General features: G+C 36.1%; 2 protein-coding genes across 3 annotated transcripts; one reads left to right on the top strand and one right to left on the bottom strand.

Annotated features, from left to right (window-relative positions):
• Positions 1–2,813: 2,813 nt before the first annotated feature.
• Positions 2,814–5,490, top strand: LOC113310337 (nascent polypeptide-associated complex subunit alpha-like protein 1). Of its 2 annotated transcripts, none has more exons than XM_026558988.1 (5): positions 2,814–2,967; positions 3,168–3,237; positions 3,399–3,532; positions 3,662–3,995; positions 4,979–5,490. In XM_026558988.1, the coding sequence occupies exons 1-4, from the start codon at positions 2,908–2,910 to the stop codon at positions 3,992–3,994; spliced, it is 597 nt and encodes a 198-aa protein (XP_026414773.1). In that variant the 5' UTR covers positions 2,814–2,907; the 3' UTR covers position 3,995; positions 4,979–5,490. The 2 variants fall into 2 exon arrangements, with proteins under 2 accessions (XP_026414773.1, XP_026414764.1); XM_026558979.1 differs by lacking the exon at positions 4,979–5,490 and adding an exon at positions 4,400–4,689.
• Positions 5,491–5,733: 243 nt separating this feature from the next.
• On the bottom strand, positions 5,734–8,168 carry LOC113310334 (probable E3 ubiquitin-protein ligase RHC1A). The gene is made up of 2 exons (XM_026558977.1): positions 8,033–8,168; positions 5,734–7,191 (listed from the first exon to the last, which is right to left on the bottom strand). The coding sequence occupies exon 2, from the start codon at positions 7,132–7,134 to the stop codon at positions 6,139–6,141; it is 996 nt and encodes a 331-aa protein (XP_026414762.1). The 5' UTR covers positions 7,135–7,191; positions 8,033–8,168; the 3' UTR covers positions 5,734–6,138.
• Positions 8,169–17,335: the final 9,167 nt, after the last annotated feature.

Genomic DNA, 17,335 nt, shown 5'->3' with positions numbered 1-17,335 from the left:
TGAATTTCTTTGTAACCAAGCAAGCTAAACTTCTCCTTATGGATTGTACATGTAAGCATGTGAGAAGTTTGTCTTGAATCACAAAGAAAATGTGTGCAACCTTAAGTATACATTATGCACCAAGTGGTCTTCCAAGGAACAATGGTTAAGTAGTTCGGAACCGACAAGCTTAAATTGGAGTTTAATTATCACAAGACCAATCAGTTCGTAAATTGTCAAAACAATCTTTGAACTTAAAAGACGTCTCGGAACTCAGGAACCTTTTAAAATTGATAAGTTAGCGAACTCTCAAAGCAGTTTATGTACTTGAAAACAAAAAGTGCACAAGAAACATTCAAGATCAACTAGTTCGCGAACTCCATAAAATCAAATAGTATCCATGATTATCTCAAAATCGACCAGTTTGTGAACCAAGTAAACCAGTTTGTGTACCTGAGTTAACTGAAATTTATTAATCTAGTCTTTATGTTTATAAATTCAAGTTCGTGAACTGTTTGTGAACTTTAAGAACTAATTTGACTACTCCTTATTGCTCGAATTCTTCTTTGCAATGTTCATCATAATACTAAAATCATACGACATATCTCAGTGACAGAATGGTAGATAATATGAGTAAATAGGATAGTCAGTTTTCACATACCTTTGTTAATGAAGTTTTCGTTGACGTCGTCGTTTATCAATCTTCAATTTTTAGGGTCGATTGGTGGATTCTGATGCTCAACTACCATGCTCTATTCCTAGTAGACTATAAATCAAGATGTAGTTTTGATCAACTAAATATGACAACAAGCTTGATATACCAAAACTTGTGAGTTTGACCGCTTGATACTCTAACAGAAAGATTTGTGGAGGTTTATACAGATTTTCCATAGGGGAAAAGGCATCCACAAGTATTTGATACTCTATCAATATATATAGGGATTCCCGCTTGATACTCTAACAGAAAGATTTGTGGAGGTTTATACAGATTTTCCATAGGGGAAAAGGCATCCACAAGTATTTGATACTCTATCAATATATATAGGGATTCTCTTTTTATCGTGGATATTTTTTGCCCAACCAGCAAAGATTCCGAAGAGAGGGAGTCCCTTTTATGGCCATTTTTTTTGTAAATTGTAGAGTAACAAAAATGTGCATTTTGATAAAAAGATTGGAAATTCTCCCATTTTTTTTTTCGTTCGTTGTCTATTTTTCGTTTCAAGTATACTCCTTCGTGTTTTCTTCTATCTATTTAGTTCTTCATCGGATTTTGGCATATTTCAACCATCATAGCACTACCTCCACCTCCACCTCCACCACCATCGCCGCCACCTCTAGCAATACCTCCACAATCACTACCATCTTCGCTACTACCTCTAATGACAACACCTGATGTTTTCACTTACACCTCCACCACCATCATCATCACAACCTTCGCCACAACCAGAACCACCACCACCACTTGCACCACCTCCAGTGCCGCCACAACCATTGCCTCCTTCAATACTTCTACCACCACCAATAACACCTCCATAACCACTAGAAGCTCCGCCGCCACCTCTAGCGACAACAATTCAACCATCCACCACCAGATTCATTCTCAAACCCATCTTCTAATTCCATCAACTATCTTCACTGCATCACCACTTCAGAAGACAACAAACCCTAAATTAAGGCCCAACAACCACCGTCTCTGCAATGCAGTACCACCGCCAACATCAATTGGTAGCAAACTCACCAGTATCTGTTAGCTCAAGTCTCTGCAATTTGATTCAAAACTCTGCAAACCCTAAATCAAACCCTAACTTCCAAAGCCATCACAATTTACCATAATTTCTTCATTTTCTTGCTACTAAAAGCAAATTCAACAGAAACCCCATCTTTAATTCCTTCTTCTTCTGATGAATAACCCCCACACTGTTAAAGATTCAACCCTAACCTCAAACCACCTTCCATTCTTCGTCAACTGCAACTCATCACCACCATAGTTACCTAATTTAACCCTCGAATCCATTTTTAATTTCACGATCAGATCCAACTCAAACTCACTTAGCATCATACTCATAATCATCCTCGATTTCTTGCCATAAAAATCAGCAGCAGAGATCGGAACAAGAAAAAAAGGAAGAAACGAGATTTTCTTCGGCCTAATTTTAGGGTTATAAGGTTTAGACAGTTAATTAACACCCAGCTCTCCAGATATGGGGTGCCTGAAGTGGCAGCCCCTAAGTAAAGGTTCATCTTATGATAGCCCCGAGTAAAACTCCTGGATTTTCTTAGTATTTATGAGTGATTCTTGGCCACCCCTTAACCTGTATGGTTGGCTCCTAATAGCCTTGGATTTGAAATGATTATTTTACCTGTCGCTAGGCGTGCTGGGTGTTTGTGTATAAATAAATTTAGTAATAAACAATTTCATGGCACGTGATATTCATTATGACATTATGGCACGGTACATCCACTTAGTACATTCCCATTGTAGCGGTGTTTCGTTTTTTCAGTGGGAATCCCATTATAGCGGTGTTTCGTTTTTCTTCAGTCGGTCCTTCCCACCGCGACAACGGTGTTCTAGTAATATACTAATATCTATACCATAAGAGTTGCCCCTAGTTGCTTCTCAAATAAAATAAATTGAAAATATAGAAGTTAGTTTGGTACAAATCGCTTTATATTCCGACTTAGATCGATTTCTGGTCGCGGAGCACAAACACTTCTGATTTTGGGACACTCCCAAGTACCAATACGCAAAAGAGAAAGCTACTGAAGGGTATTTATTCGTAATTCACATTAAAGAGGAATGCCATTTCGTAATTTGGTCATTCACTAGGCTATAAGTATGCCCACCAATCCTCGCCGCTTAAGTTTTTAGGGTTTTTATTAACAGTCTCTCACTATCTCTACGTTTTTCTCTCACTCTAAACAAACACCATGACTGCTCAGACGCAAGAGGAACTCCTCGCTGCCCATTTAGAAGAGCAGAAAATCAACGTGAGTCTTCTCTATTCATTTTACTTATTAGTTACTGTACCATATCAATGTTTAATTAGCAACTTAAAACTATACTGTCCAAAGCGTCAGTCAAGTGCCCTAAAATCATATATACTATCCTTAAATTTGATAGTTTGAGTAATTTGTTTTGAGGTAGTTCAGTTGCTCTATATTTGGACTTGATTAATGTCTTATTGTAGCCTGATGAACCTGTTGTTGAGGATGAAGAAGAAGATGATGATGAAGAAGACGATGATGACGAGGGAGAAGGTAATAAATACTAACTTAGCTATATTAGTACATTATAGTATGGTCAGTTTGAAATTTGTGTGCGGTTTCACTTATGTATTGGTAGTTTCGGTTGGTTCACTGGTGGGAATTTATTAATTTAGTATGTTGGTCTTTTTTTTTTTTTGCATATTTGGTTATAGATCAACAAGATGGGGATGTCAGTGGTAGATCCAAGCAAAGCAGAAGCGAGAAGAAGAGTCGTAAGGCAATGCTGAAGCTTGGAATGAAACCCACCACTGGTGTTAGCCGTGTTACAGTGAAGAAAAGCAAAAATGTTTGATTTTCTTTTCCCCTGAATGTTGGATATTTTCTGCCGTCTGTTTTTATTGCTATTAGTGTATGTTGTTGATAAACTATCTACTTGGGGATTTCTGGAATGATATTACTTATGTTATATTTTCAGATTTTGTTTGTGATCTCAAAACCGGATGTTTTCAAAAGCCCAGCATCTGACACGTATGTTATCTTCGGTGAGGCTAAGATTGAAGACTTAAGCTCGCAACTACAAACACAGGCGGCCGAGCAGTTTAAAGCTCCTGACCTAAGTCATGTAGTCTCCAAGCCCGAGTCTTCATCCCCTGCTCAAGATGAGGAGGACGTGGATGAGACAGGAGTGGAGCCCAAGGACATCGAGTTGGTCATGACACAAGCTGGAGTCTCTAGGCCAAAGGCTGTTAAGGCGCTCAAGGCTTGTGATGGGGATATTGTTTCTGCCATCATGGATTTGACAAACTAAGGTAGTTAATGATGATCCTTTGTTAGTTGTGAGAACATACGGGTCGGATTTTGGAGGCTCTTTTTCTTCTTTGGATTCATTTCATCTTTTCTTTGATTTCTTGTGTTGTACTAGTATGAACTTGAAAACTTTTTAAATGGAATGGTTTTTGCTCTAGTTTTAGGTCAACATTAATTTTAAGATAGCTCCTGCTTCTTAGAACATGTTCCAGGAGTTGGTTGTACCCAAGGCTGTCCAATACTTCACTTTCAAGTTGTAATGCAAGACCATTCTATGTACAAGCATTCAGGCAATGCCTTTCTGCTTTTCTAGGGGTCTTAGTTAATTTATAGCTTAACACAAGTAGATCCTCTTATGCAGTTACCACTCATGGTTAATTAAATTTTGGTTGGCCTTTTTTTACAGCATGTTATCTGCATATGTTCTTCGATTACCGTTCTTGACAGCTGTTTATTGCTACTGGATCTCACCCGACGAAGCACCCCCTCGCATTTCCTTGAGACTTACTCTTTTAATTGACTGAACCTCTGTTTCTGAATATTTGTCGTTCCTGTTCCTGTAGTGCTTGGCTGTTTGCTGATAATTTTTAGCATGTCATTCAGATTCTAGAATAAGAGCGGTCTGGTTTTGGTCAAAATTCCGCTGCACTTGAAATATCATTTTCCTTTAAAATTATTTTGCTTCATAAAATCATATTTTGGAAAGTGGATAAGATCAAATGAATTAACACATTCGATTGCTTGATGTCGAGTTTGAAGCCATTTTTAATGTCCATGACTGCAAAATATGAGAATGATACATTACATAGAACATTATATAGAACAGACTTCAACCAGTTAACTGGTGGTCAACTAGCTCATGCCTCGTATAAACTACGTGTTTTAGTTTCATTTCAATTGGAAGTATATTGGATTCGCTTAGGTAGCTGTATTCTGTAGTATACTGACTAAACTAGTTCTGGTTTTCTGCTTTTGTACTTGTAAGGCCTGGTGTTTACACCTTGGACCCGTAAGGCGTCGTCAGAGTACCACCGGTGTTGAAAGATCAGTTTTCATATTTCTCTACAAAACTTAGCACTACTAGCACCAGCAATAGTCACAGTGCATAACTGAATGACGTTTCAGCAGATTGTTGTGCACACAGCCTGCTTAGATTGTTGACGTTTCAGCAATTTCTCTGCACGAGAGTTCCAACTGATGCAATTGAAAATTTCTATAATCCTATACTTGCATTACATAGAGCTGAAGTCAGGGGTGTGCTTCTTAGAAGTCAGCTGGCCTATAGCAAAGAGGGTGAAGGTTCGGTTTTGTTACGATGAATGATATCCTCTGTTGGTAAGCGAAAACTTATTCCATGGAGAATCCAAAGGATCATTGATGAGATTAGGTACGAACTGAAGCTCAAGCTCAACTGTTGAATGGATGTTGCAAGTTGCCCACGTCTGGTTGCTATTTAATTGCCATGCCCAACAGCTGTACACGGTCTTTGGGATGATTTAATACAAATTTATGAGAAGATTTATCATCGCTTCAAATAAGACAGATCATAGCATGAAACGAAGTTGAATTCTAGGAAGAACATCCAAGTGAAACCTATATAACATCCAAGAACAACATCCTTGAAGGATACAAACCTTCCCCACAGTTACAACTTACAAGCAACGTCCACCAGTTCATTTTCCAAAAGCACCTTGCCTGGGTTATTTGCTTTAACAAGAAATTTTTCTTACGCTTCACAACTGAAAAAAAAACACTGTTCTCTCTTCCTTCGTCCTGAAAGGATTTTCTAGTGGTTATACATGACATAACGACAATACAATGTCATTCACTATCAAGGTACACAGCAACTTTGACCATTTAGAAAGCATTTAGATAAGCAAGGAAAGTTTTTACATTACATATAAGAGAAGATGGATACAGAAAAAACACAAAGATTTCCTTGCACTTAAAAGCCATTGTAATCTGCTAAACACCCAATCTCTAGACCATTTTAGAACTACGCCCAATCAAGTTGATAAAGACTAACTGGAAATTCTTGTGACTTTCAAGTTGATAAAGACTAACTGGAAATTCTTGTGACTTTCTCATAGCAGAGGACATGAGCATTGTAAAAGTGAAACAAAGTGGTCCCCAATTTCATGAGCCCTAATAATCAAAAGGCCATCCAGAATAACTCATCTGATGATGATGATCATCTTCACGCACCGTTGTAGAGCTACTTCCACCAGATTCACTATAATGCATGTTATACTGCGAATTGGTATGTGAATGTGTGTTTGAGTTTGAGCTCGAGTTTGAGCGGAAAGGCCACAAGAAGGAGAAAGGATTGCGCCTTCCCTGATTTTCTAAATTGTTCCGTCTTCCACTGGTATTACTGACAAAACTGCTGCTTCTGGTTGCTCCACTTGAACTCTGACTACTACGGGAACTACTGCTGGATCCTGGTGGTGGCAATTCATGGCGGCAAACGGGACATGAGTTGTGCTGGACCAGCCAGGGAACAATACAATCTGTATGATAAATATGATTACACGGCATTTGACGGGCCTCTGACCCCAACTCGAATCTATCTTTACAAACTGGACAGTGGGCATCGGTGCGCAGATGCTTCTGAGATATCTTAACAATGGGCATTGCATCAATCGAAGAACGAGCTGCTGGGGGTGGGCCCTGCCGATCATTCCTACTGAGTTGTTCGATAAGTTCTTCCAGTCCTGGCCCTAGAAAGTAATCATTCCCACTAGCTCGCCTTATGCCAACTCCTGGACCTCCATTAAGAAGCACCTCAATCCCATTTTCAGACATCCGAACAGGAATTTGGCCACTAAAGATCAACCAAGGACCAGAACCAGAGCCGAAATTCTCGGGTATCACACCAGATCTCCCTCTGATGTCAAAGTCACGGTTTCTTCCAGCTAACCGTTGCCTCATAAAAGCTGAAAAAGCTTCCATTAGTCCAAACCTCTGGTCACGATCAACATCAGAATCTAAGCCTAATATATCCATCTGGCCCATGCCTTCCACCTCATTGAGCTCTTGAATAAAACCACCATCACATCTTGAGCAAACTGAATCCCTTCCTCGGAGTCGAACAGGACACCTACATCTATAACACCAATGTGTGTTTCCTCCGCTCGACATTATTTCACTCTCTTCTCTTGCACTGCTCACCAAATGATTCTCTTTATATCTTCCCCCCTGTGAGTTCATCACATTAGTAACATTAATTGTTGAAAACTTGAGAAGAAACATAAGAAAAATAACAATAGTTTTTTCTTCAAATGATGATAATTGATGCTTGGAAAATTTGCCCGCCTGGATAAGACTAGATCAAATACATGATTCATATAAATATCATACAAATCACCTCCCAATTACCATGAATTTCAAAGAACAAAAAGGCGCACTATCTTAAAGATAACTCAATTCAGCTACAAAACTTATTACATGTTCTCAGATTAATGACTAGATATGACAAAGGAAAACAGCAAAAACTGGTTTCCAGTCATGTGTAAGTTTAGGGAGATAAATCAAGCAAGCAAAAAACCTTATATACAACTACACATTTAAATCTCAAATGCACTCCAGTAGGACGATTACCCTCAAATTATAATCAATAGGCCTGAGAAGCTTCAACAAAAGCTTAATAATTGAAACACACTCATTCTTAGACTAATTACACACAAAAATTAAAATTGAGTGTAGTAGGAAAGAGAATGCAGTACTAACCAGATAAAAAAGGATTGATCTGAAAAATCAAATTTATTAATCATAAGCTACGAATTTTAAGGAAATGACAGAGAAATAAACACCAACTCATAGGTAATTACACAGAGTCTGGTGGTACAAATTGAAATGTATAATCCTTACTGTAACTACTGTGTTTCTTCAATCACTTCATGACCAAATTCGTATTTAAAATTGAATTTAAGATCCAAGAATATACATATCAACCAGAAAAAAAAAATCCACAAACAACGACTATACTTTTTAGAAAATTACAATCAGGTTTCCATCCGATTTGATCGACTAAATTTACCTTCAGAAAAGAGACGATATCATTGAAGATCTGAAGATCGAGTTCCTTCCATGGCTGAACCCTAGCAGACAAGAGAGAAGAAGAAAGTGAAGGGTGGAGAATTCGAGAAGGACGGTTTAAAAGTAGATTATTTTGTCGAGTTATTATTGTTTTTTATTCTTTTTCCTTTTTTTAAACCGATATTAGATAATGGGTATTATGGTAACCAGTTGGAAGCCTAACAAGCTAAGCTCCAACAACGTACTACTACATTAATTGAACCGGTTGCCGTGCTAGTCTACCGGCGAGCCTCATGGGTAACCTAGTCAAGGGAACCGAAGCAGATGGGGCTGAGATTGTGTCACAAACTCAACAAGGTGGAATATATTAACTAGTTGGAAGCCTAACAAGCTAAGCTCCAACAACATATTATTACATTAATTGAACAGGTTGTTGTGCCTAGCCTACCAGGGAGCCTCATGGGTAACCTAGCCAAGGGAGCCGAAGCGGATGGGGGTTGAGATTGTGTCACAAGGAGGGCAAACTAACTCTACCTTCCATGTTAATTTCTGCAATATTACGTCATTGGGGACTCGAACCTGGGACCTCCTGGAACGCATGAAACCTTGGAAAACGGGGATGACCAGCTGATCTAAGTACCCGTTAATAACAAAGGAAATTACACAGTGTTGTTTGAAAGGGTTGGGAGCCTAGCAACAATCTGTGCTCCAACACCTTTCTGGATAGCTAAACCTATCCTAATATAATTCCTTTTTGTTTGAAAGGGTTGGGAGAAATCAATTTTTCTGCTTATTATAATTCATTTTTTTCTTTTCTTTTCTTCTTTCACTTGAAATGGGTACCGAATTGAATCTAGATGAAGCATTCTTTTTTTGCTCAGTAATATAAATTTTATTAATAAAAAATGTTCAACAAATACAACCAAAGCCCGTTAGGCACTTAACTGGGCCTTTTATAATCAGGCTGTTTACACTATTGAAATCTAAAGTAAGGAAAAAATGGAATTTTTATTTTGGTGAGAAATGGAGGTCTACCAATATAAACAATGTAATCTCCCTTATTCAAACCTGCTCCCTTTTTTGCTAGTGAATCAGCAGAAAAATTGATTTCTCTATAGCTGTGAGTAAAATCTCATTGAAGTTTGGAGAAGATATTGTTCCATCTTGTTGTAGCAATCCATGGTAAGTTACCAGATTTAAATGTTTCTATAGTAACACTTGAGTCTGATATGAACATAACATTAAGAAAGTTATTGGAGATAACCCACTCACCTGCACAGAGCACTGCCATCACTTCTGCTAGGAAATTAGTTGCAGTGCCTAATCCTCCTGTTGCAGCTACTATTATTCCCCCATTACAGTCTCTTCCAATAATCCAAATCCTACCGTTCTAGGATTTTCCCTTGAAGCCCCATCACAACATAAGAGTATTTGATTCTCTTCTGGGAGTGAGAAATAAATCTCTTTTACTTGTAATGTCTTCACCTTTCTACATTTGAGACTGAAAATTTTAAGAACTTGCAGGTCATATGCAGTACTCCACATACATTGCTTCATTATGCAGTTACTGTCCTGCACAAATTTCATTATACTTCTTTTCAAAATTTCTTGGTTAACTGCAGCATTCTCATATACCACCTTGTTTCTCAAGAACCACAATTCTTTCATTGTGATTAATGCATCATTCCTCCAAATCTCTTTGACAACAGGAATCTTTGATACTGCTGACTTTAATATATCTTCCAGAGAATTAGGATTAATAAAGTTGAATATACCCCCAAGCCATTTCCATATTATTTCACTGAAATCACAAAACCAAAGTATGTGTTCTAGTGTTTCTTCTGAGTTTCTGCAGAAGGGACATCTGGAAGCCAGTTGAACATTTCTTCTTTTCAGGATGTCATCTGATGGAACCATTCTCCTTTTTAGTTTCCATACATTGCTTGATATGCTTGGATGAATACTAGAGTGCCATATCTGTTTGGTCCACTGCAAAGTTGGAAACTTATCTCTTATTAGTTTATATGCTGAAGCAACAGTGAATTTTCCTGTGGAAATACCACACCATATTCTTCTATCACCTTTAGAGTCCACCACTGGAAGTTCATTTGCACCAAAGAAAGGTGAATATTCTGGAGGAATTACCCATTCACCATTATGGAGGAAATCTGCAACTTTAGTCTTTGGATTGGTTACCATCACATCATTATCTGGAAATATTTCACCCAAAGGTTTATCCCTTATCCAAGTGTCTTTCCACACATATATATTCTTTCCATCACCTACCAACCATCTTGAGTTGTTATTAACTTCTGTGAGAACCCATTTAATACCAGGTTAAATTGAGGATTTTTTGTAGTATGAGATCCAATCTCCATTAATGTCTTGGTATTTTGCTCTAAAGAATTTAGTCCACTCCTCTTCTCCATTTTGAATCTTCCAACATAATTTCATAAGAAGAACTTTATTCAATGCTTTGAGACTTTTGATACCCAATCCACCTTCTGTCAGAGGGGAGCACACTTTATCCCACTTCAAAGTAATCATTTTTCTGTTATTAGCATCACCTGACCAAAGAAAGTTCTTTATAACTTTTCACACTCTTTCATAACTTTTGCAGGCCATTTATAGACTGACATACTATATATAAGAATGCTGCTTAGTACAGATTTCACAAGTATTACTCTTTCTTGAAAAGAGAGTAAGTGACCTATCCATCCAGCTAGTTTGTCTTGAAGATATTCCACAAAACCCCATACCTGTGCAGATTTGACCACTCCTGGATTCAACATGATTCATAAGTATTTATCAGGGAACGAAGATAAAGGCATATTACACTCTTCAGCTAGTTGATGTTTCCTTGTTTCATTAGTACCTCCAACAAAACATTTGCTTTTTGATGAACTTACAATTTGTCCTGAAGCTTGCTGGTAATCTTCTAGGAGCTTCATAAGTCTTCTAATATTTCTTTTGTCTTCATTACAGAACAAAAAGATGTCATCTGTAAAAAATATATGAGTTGGTTGAATCCCATTTCTGTTGATCGTGGGAATGAGCTGTTTTTTCTCCACCATTGCATTCAAAGCTCTACTGAGGACATCCTCTGCAATAAAAAATAATAATGGGGATAACGGGTCTCCCTAACTGAGACCTCTGCTCACACTGAAGTAGCCAACTGGTCCTCCATTGACCGAAATAGAGATTTTTGCTTATTTTAACAGAATGTGTATCCATTGAATATGATTTCAGAAAAACCAAAACATCTCATGGCTTGAAATAAAAATTCCCAACTTAGAGAATCATAGGCTTGTGTAATATTAATTTTGAGCCCCACATTACCTCCTCTTCTTTTGGTTTCCAATTCATTAACTAATTCTGACGCTAATACAATTTGATCTTGAATATTTCTACCCTTAATGAATGCACCTTGTTGGGGGGAAACAATGTGATGAATAATCTTGCTTAACCTAGTGGTTATGATCTTTGTGAACACTTTAAAGCTAAAATTCATTAGACCAATTGGTCTAAATTGATTAGCTTTCTTTGCAATCTTTACTTTAGGTAGTAGAAGCATAAAGTTAGAATTCATACCAGAAGGAACAAATTTTCTTGACCAACAATATTGAATGGCTTTCACAAAATCCTCTCCAATAATCTGCCAAGCCCATGTATAGAACCAGCCACTGAACCCATCTGGAACTGAAGTACTATCTGGGTCCATGTCAAATACTGCTTTGTAGATTTCTTCAGATGATGGAGTAGCTTCTAACATTTTGTTATCTTCTGGATGGACAAGTTTAGGAATTGTATCAAAAATTCTCTGCAATGTATTGGTATTCTGGTACTTGAACTTATCTTCAAAATACTGGATCAGAATATCAGAAATTCCTTGTTGACATGAGATTATATTTCCTTCATTATTCTCTAATTCAACAGTAGCATTTTAGCTTGTCTTATTTTCATTTTTACATGAAAAAATCTTGAACTTTATGCTCCTTCTTTCAACCATTTAACTCTTGATTTATGTCTTGTTATATCATTATTCTGTTGGATAAAAATTTCTTGTATACCTCTTGCTGTCACTAGTTTATCCATAAGTTTGACATCCTCACGATTTCTATCTGATTCCAATGCTGCATTCATAACATTCTTCTCAGCTAGTTGGAGTTTGTGTTTAACATCTCCAAAGACATTCCAATTCCAATCCTTTATAATTTGTTTCAATCTTTTTAATTTGGATAAGAAGACAAAACCTGGATTACCTTCAATTGTCAGCTTCCAATTGTCTTCTACCAGTTTGAAGAAGCCATCATGTTCTAGCCATACTTTAAGAGCTCTAAAAGGAAAATTAGATGGTTTTGGAATTGTTGCATTTGCTCCACACAAATAACCATGATCAGAAACACCTCTCACTCCCACTTTGTATCCCCAGCTAGGATTTTGTTCTAACCATTTGGTATGTAGAAAGCTCTATCCAAATTGCAAACTATTCTTTTTGATCTAACTCTGTTGCTACACCAAGAAAATTTTAATCCAGTTTTAGGTGCTTGAATTAATTCACAGTTATGAACACAACTGTTGAATTCTAACATTGTAGTTCTTAGTGGACTTCTTCCACCTTTTTTCTCTTCAACACTCAAGACAACATTAAAATCCCCTAGTATTAACCATGGTTTATTTAAAGTATTTAGCTCTTCCAGAGTTTTCCACAATTCTCTTCTGTCCACTGTCAAACTTGCTGCATGAACACCTGTAATAAGAGATCCACCCACTTCAACGGTAATCTCTTGTCTTGTATTTGAAATGATAACTGGATCAGATATAACAATTTTCACATTTATTTTTGGTTCTGCTAACCAAATCAAGGAAGGACTAAAATTTGCAACTAAACTTCTTAGTTTATCAGTGGCTTTTGCTCTTTTTAAGCCCCTGATATTCCAGTAAAAGATTCTCATAGAGAAGGTTGAGTTTGAGAAGCTTTATGACTTCTTTTACCCTTAAATTTTTGCTACCAATAAATCCAAAATCTTTGCCTTTAGCCTCAGTGCTTGAACTAGATGATGCTTGTTTTCTTGTGATCACGTTAGGCTTTAATACTTTTTATTTTTGCACATTTTTTTCTTTCACCTGCTCCACTGATCCTTGAGAATTAGCTGATGAAGTTGTTAAAACAAGAATAATAGGAGGTTTCATATTAACCACATTTATAATACTTGGAGCATTTGAGCACAAATGTAGCAGTTTATCTACTGAAAGTTCTTGGAAATCCACATGTGATTCCAAAGCACCTGTAAATTCTTCTGGAGGATCTTGTAAAATATGGAATCTACCTGAAGAGGGTTCTTCTTGTTGATGTATAGATGGAATAATAGTCATCTCAGAAATGATTGAAGTTTCTACAATGTTCTCTTTAAATGGTTCAGGATTTTTTTCTGGAAAACAAATATCAAAACCGACACCTTCTTGAGGTTTTTTTTGTCTCCATTTCTTCTTAAGCTTTTCCACCACTTGTTCATGAGTTTCATTTGATGGAGTTGCCTCACTTCTTTTGTTTCTACATTCGGCTACATGATGACCTATCACTTGACAATTGTTGGAAAACTTTGGCAGTTTTGGAATCTGTATTGCTTGTTCAAACTCACCATATTTGGATTTAACCCATATTTTGCTTATAAATTTTGCTAGATCTATTTCCACTAAGACACTGGCATAAAATCCAATTTCCTTCTTCAAAGTTGTTTCATCTACCTTGATTGCTCTACCTAGAGTGTTACCCATCCGTAGTATGATATTGTCCTTCCAATATTCAATACTAAGGCCTGGAAACATTACCCATACAAAAGATGAAGTATATTTTTGAGTATCTGGGTTGAAGTTAGGTTCCCATGCTCTGAGTTTGAGCTGCTGAGATTCCACAATCCAAAGACCTTTCCATATATAACTTCTATCTTCAAATTTATCAAACTTAATCATGAAGAAACCTTTTCCTAGAGGAATAATTTGAAGGTTACCTTTAAGTTTCCATTGTTGTCTTAAAGAAGCTTCTGCTACCTTCATCTTCAATTTAACGAAATCGAGCCTTCCAATTAAACTAAATTTCCATTCATCAAGACTGTTATCTATAACCTCATCGGGGATGAACATAGATGGAATTGTTGAATCTTCAGAAGATTTACCAAAATTGAAATTTAGGTTTGTCAGATTGGGTCTCAAATGAGATCCAATATCCGACTGATTAACTGAAAAATTTGACATGATGATTTAAAATTTAATGATTAGATTCATCATATTTATGAACACCAATCATCAGATTTGACTAATATTTACCTGAATTAATGAAATAATCCACACAGAAAACGGGAAAAAAATCCGAGTTGAAGCTGAGTTGATCGCCGATTCACCGATTCACAGAGCTCCAAAAAATGATCTAGATGAAGCTAAAATTGGACCCCTTAGCAATATCGCTACTTGATGGATAGCATTGTTAGGAACTAATAAGCTCTCGAGTCTTAACAGGTATTGCTCGCCGAGTACTCGTGAATATTGGCTACCCGAGTATTGTCATTTTGTTTGTTAATTTTACATAAAAGCAAAGATTTTTGTCCATTGTTGTTTAAATTTTTTTCAGTTTTCATTTATTTCGTAGGTTTAACCTTAGTGAGAATATTTACATCGATTTAAGATAAATTTTCATACAAAAATTTATTAGTTTTAAGTTAACATGAAAATTATAAAAAAAACATTTAGCAAAAAGGAAAAAGTTTATTTTGGAAAACCCGATAAATACTCGGACGCAACGGGTATTTAGTGCTTTTAAGGGCTCGGATCCAGACACATTAATTTTGGATCCGGGCTCGGAACCGAATAAAATAACCAGTACTAGCCCGGTTGTATATTTCCTGGACCCATTGACACTTTTACATGCAACGCAGTAGTTGAACAGGTTATCGTGCTAACCTACCAGCGAGCCTCCGGAGGAACCAGTCAAGGAAGCTGAAACGGATATGGGGGGCCAGCTAACTCTACCTTCCATGTTAAATTCTGCAGTATTGCATCAACAGTGACTTATTTTCAGTTTTGAAGGATTTTTTTTCTTTCCTTTGAGAGTTAAATTATTATTCCTTCGTTGTCTCACATTTTTCGGCAACCAATATTTCCATAAAAACCCAATCGAAGTAAGTGTGAAACTAGTGTTACAATAATGTTTTTTAGTACATTTCGAGATATCACAACTCATTATTTACCAATTTTAATTATATTGTTCATCATGAATGACGGATTTTCGAAAATGATAGATAGTGGTATTATGCATATCAAATTGTGTTTATTTTTATGAGCGATGTAGAGCATCATAATATAGTTTTAATTTTCATTACCTATTGAGTTTTATATAATATTACCAAAATGTAGTTTTAATTTTCATTACCTTTTGAGTTTTATATATATGAAAAACCGTGCCGAAAATTTGAAATAATATGAAAACAACAGTGTTAACGGATCCTCTGATTTTTAAAATCTAATTACTATCTAAAATGGCTAACTTCACTCTATTTTTAGTGAGAAAAATAAATGAAACATGGCTAGTAATTATATAACATTCATTTTTTTTAGATTAGATTTTCCCACATAGATTGCAGGGTTTTTGAACTGTTTAAACGGAACGGATCCCTTGGATTAAAGTTTCCGGCGTAATTTATAACTTAATCTTTCCACTATCAAATGTAAATGGATCGATGATTAACAATGCCCTAGTTTCTTTTATATAGAATCTCATCTTGATCTTCATCGTCCATTCACTTACATGTAACTGTGGAGAAATTAAGTATATAATTAAGTCAGAAATTTGAATCAAGGATCTGTTGCGATGTTTAAAATCCAAATTTTGCTTCGAAAGGTTCATTAGGTAATTATCTGTGCTAAGTACTAACCAGTTTAATATATTAAAAAGAAAGATTTTTCATAATTTTTTTTTTAATGTTTTCCCTTTTGCGTTGAATAGCTACCCCAATTAATAAAGAGAAAGATCCCCTTACATGGCCTTTTTTAACAAGATCTAACATGGTCTTATAGATGTTGGATTTTAGTAAAAAAACGGCCAAGATCTTCTCGAGTGATCATTCCCATATGGGTACTTTAGATAACCCGTCAATCCGTTAACTTTACTTCTCTCTGTCAAGTTCCTTCCCGCTTTTGTAACTCCATTAGAATGAAACGAAAAGTTGGTAAAGTAAAGTGCCTCACCATCGATGCAATTTCTTCAATTTTGGCGGAAAACCTATTTTTTTTTGTTTACCAATGCATTTTGAGTATCCTATTAATTTTATTATCTTCAGGCTCTAGAGCTCGTATTGATTGCCTGATAGTCTTTTCTAGGGCTTAATTAAATCAAGTTATTGTTTATTATTGATTCCATTTTCTTCCTTTCTGATACTCTAAATAACAAGAATTAATTCAAAACATTATCAACCGATAATTAAATCCATCCAATATACCTTGGTAATCAGACTCAGGAATTTCTTATAGATATAAACGATATTTATCAAAATAATGATCTCTTTTTCATAGGCTTGGTATTGTTATTCGAAAAGGTGTGGGTGCCAGATTGTTGCTAGACTCCCGGTTGTTCCTTTATAATTACTATTTTCTTTCTATTAATAATGATTATTATTTTATGATCTAATGAATATGTTAAATGATTCAAAAATAATAATTCAAGATTAGCCATGAGCTAACATGCTTCAACTGTAACTTTTTGATCATCTACTCTTATTAATGGGTTTATCAATTGAATGTATGTTGCATCACGTGATGGATCTCATTGCTTTAAAACGTCTTATGGACATTAAGAGTTTCTTCGATCAAAATACGAAGACCTAAAAATATGAGAAGACGAAGAAGACTATTGGTATACTCGATGGAATTTTTCGTGGGTCCGAGTATATATAAAGTACCCGGATGGGAGTGATCAACTTGAGAAAATCTTGGCCGTTTTTATACTGAGGTCCAACGTCTTTAAGACAATGTTAAATATTGTTAAAGAAGGCCCTGTCAAGCGATCCTCCTCATTAATAAAATGTAATCAAATATAAATACAATGGTTATAGGAGAAGATTATTTGACATGGTTATTCTCATATTATTTTTTGATCAAGCCAAAGGATAATAAATTTTAAGCTAATGTGATACGTTATTTTTACAATGCGTTATATTATTACCATAAATGAGCACAATGTGCAACGTATAACACTACATCTACAACTTTGATAATCGTCCGTTCAAACCAAACTCTTTAAATTGAAATTAAT

The sequence above is a fragment of the Papaver somniferum genome, chromosome 1 (genome assembly GCF_003573695.1).
Source record: "Papaver somniferum cultivar HN1 chromosome 1, ASM357369v1, whole genome shotgun sequence".
NCBI classification, from domain to species: Eukaryota; Viridiplantae; Streptophyta; class Magnoliopsida; order Ranunculales; family Papaveraceae; genus Papaver; species Papaver somniferum.
Note: the sequence above shows the minus strand (reverse complement) of the source record. Positions and strands in the feature narration are given on the sequence as shown.

What these genes read in the sequence shown, in the direction of transcription:
- LOC113310334 (XM_026558977.1), bottom strand. Translation starts at nt 7,134, where the DNA reads ATGTCGAGCGGAGGAAACACACATTGGTGTTATAGATGTAGGTGTCCT.
- LOC113310337 (XM_026558988.1), top strand. Translation starts at nt 2,908, where the DNA reads ATGACTGCTCAGACGCAAGAGGAACTCCTCGCTGCCCATTTAGAAGAG. An exon ending in CGATGATGACGAGGGAGAAG is followed by an intron (nt 3,238 to 3,398) that starts GTAATAAATACT and finishes ATTTGGTTATAG; the next exon opens with ATCAACAAGATGGGGATGTC. An exon ending in CAGTGAAGAAAAGCAAAAAT is followed by an intron (nt 3,533 to 3,661) that starts GTTTGATTTTCT and finishes TTATATTTTCAG; the next exon opens with ATTTTGTTTGTGATCTCAAA.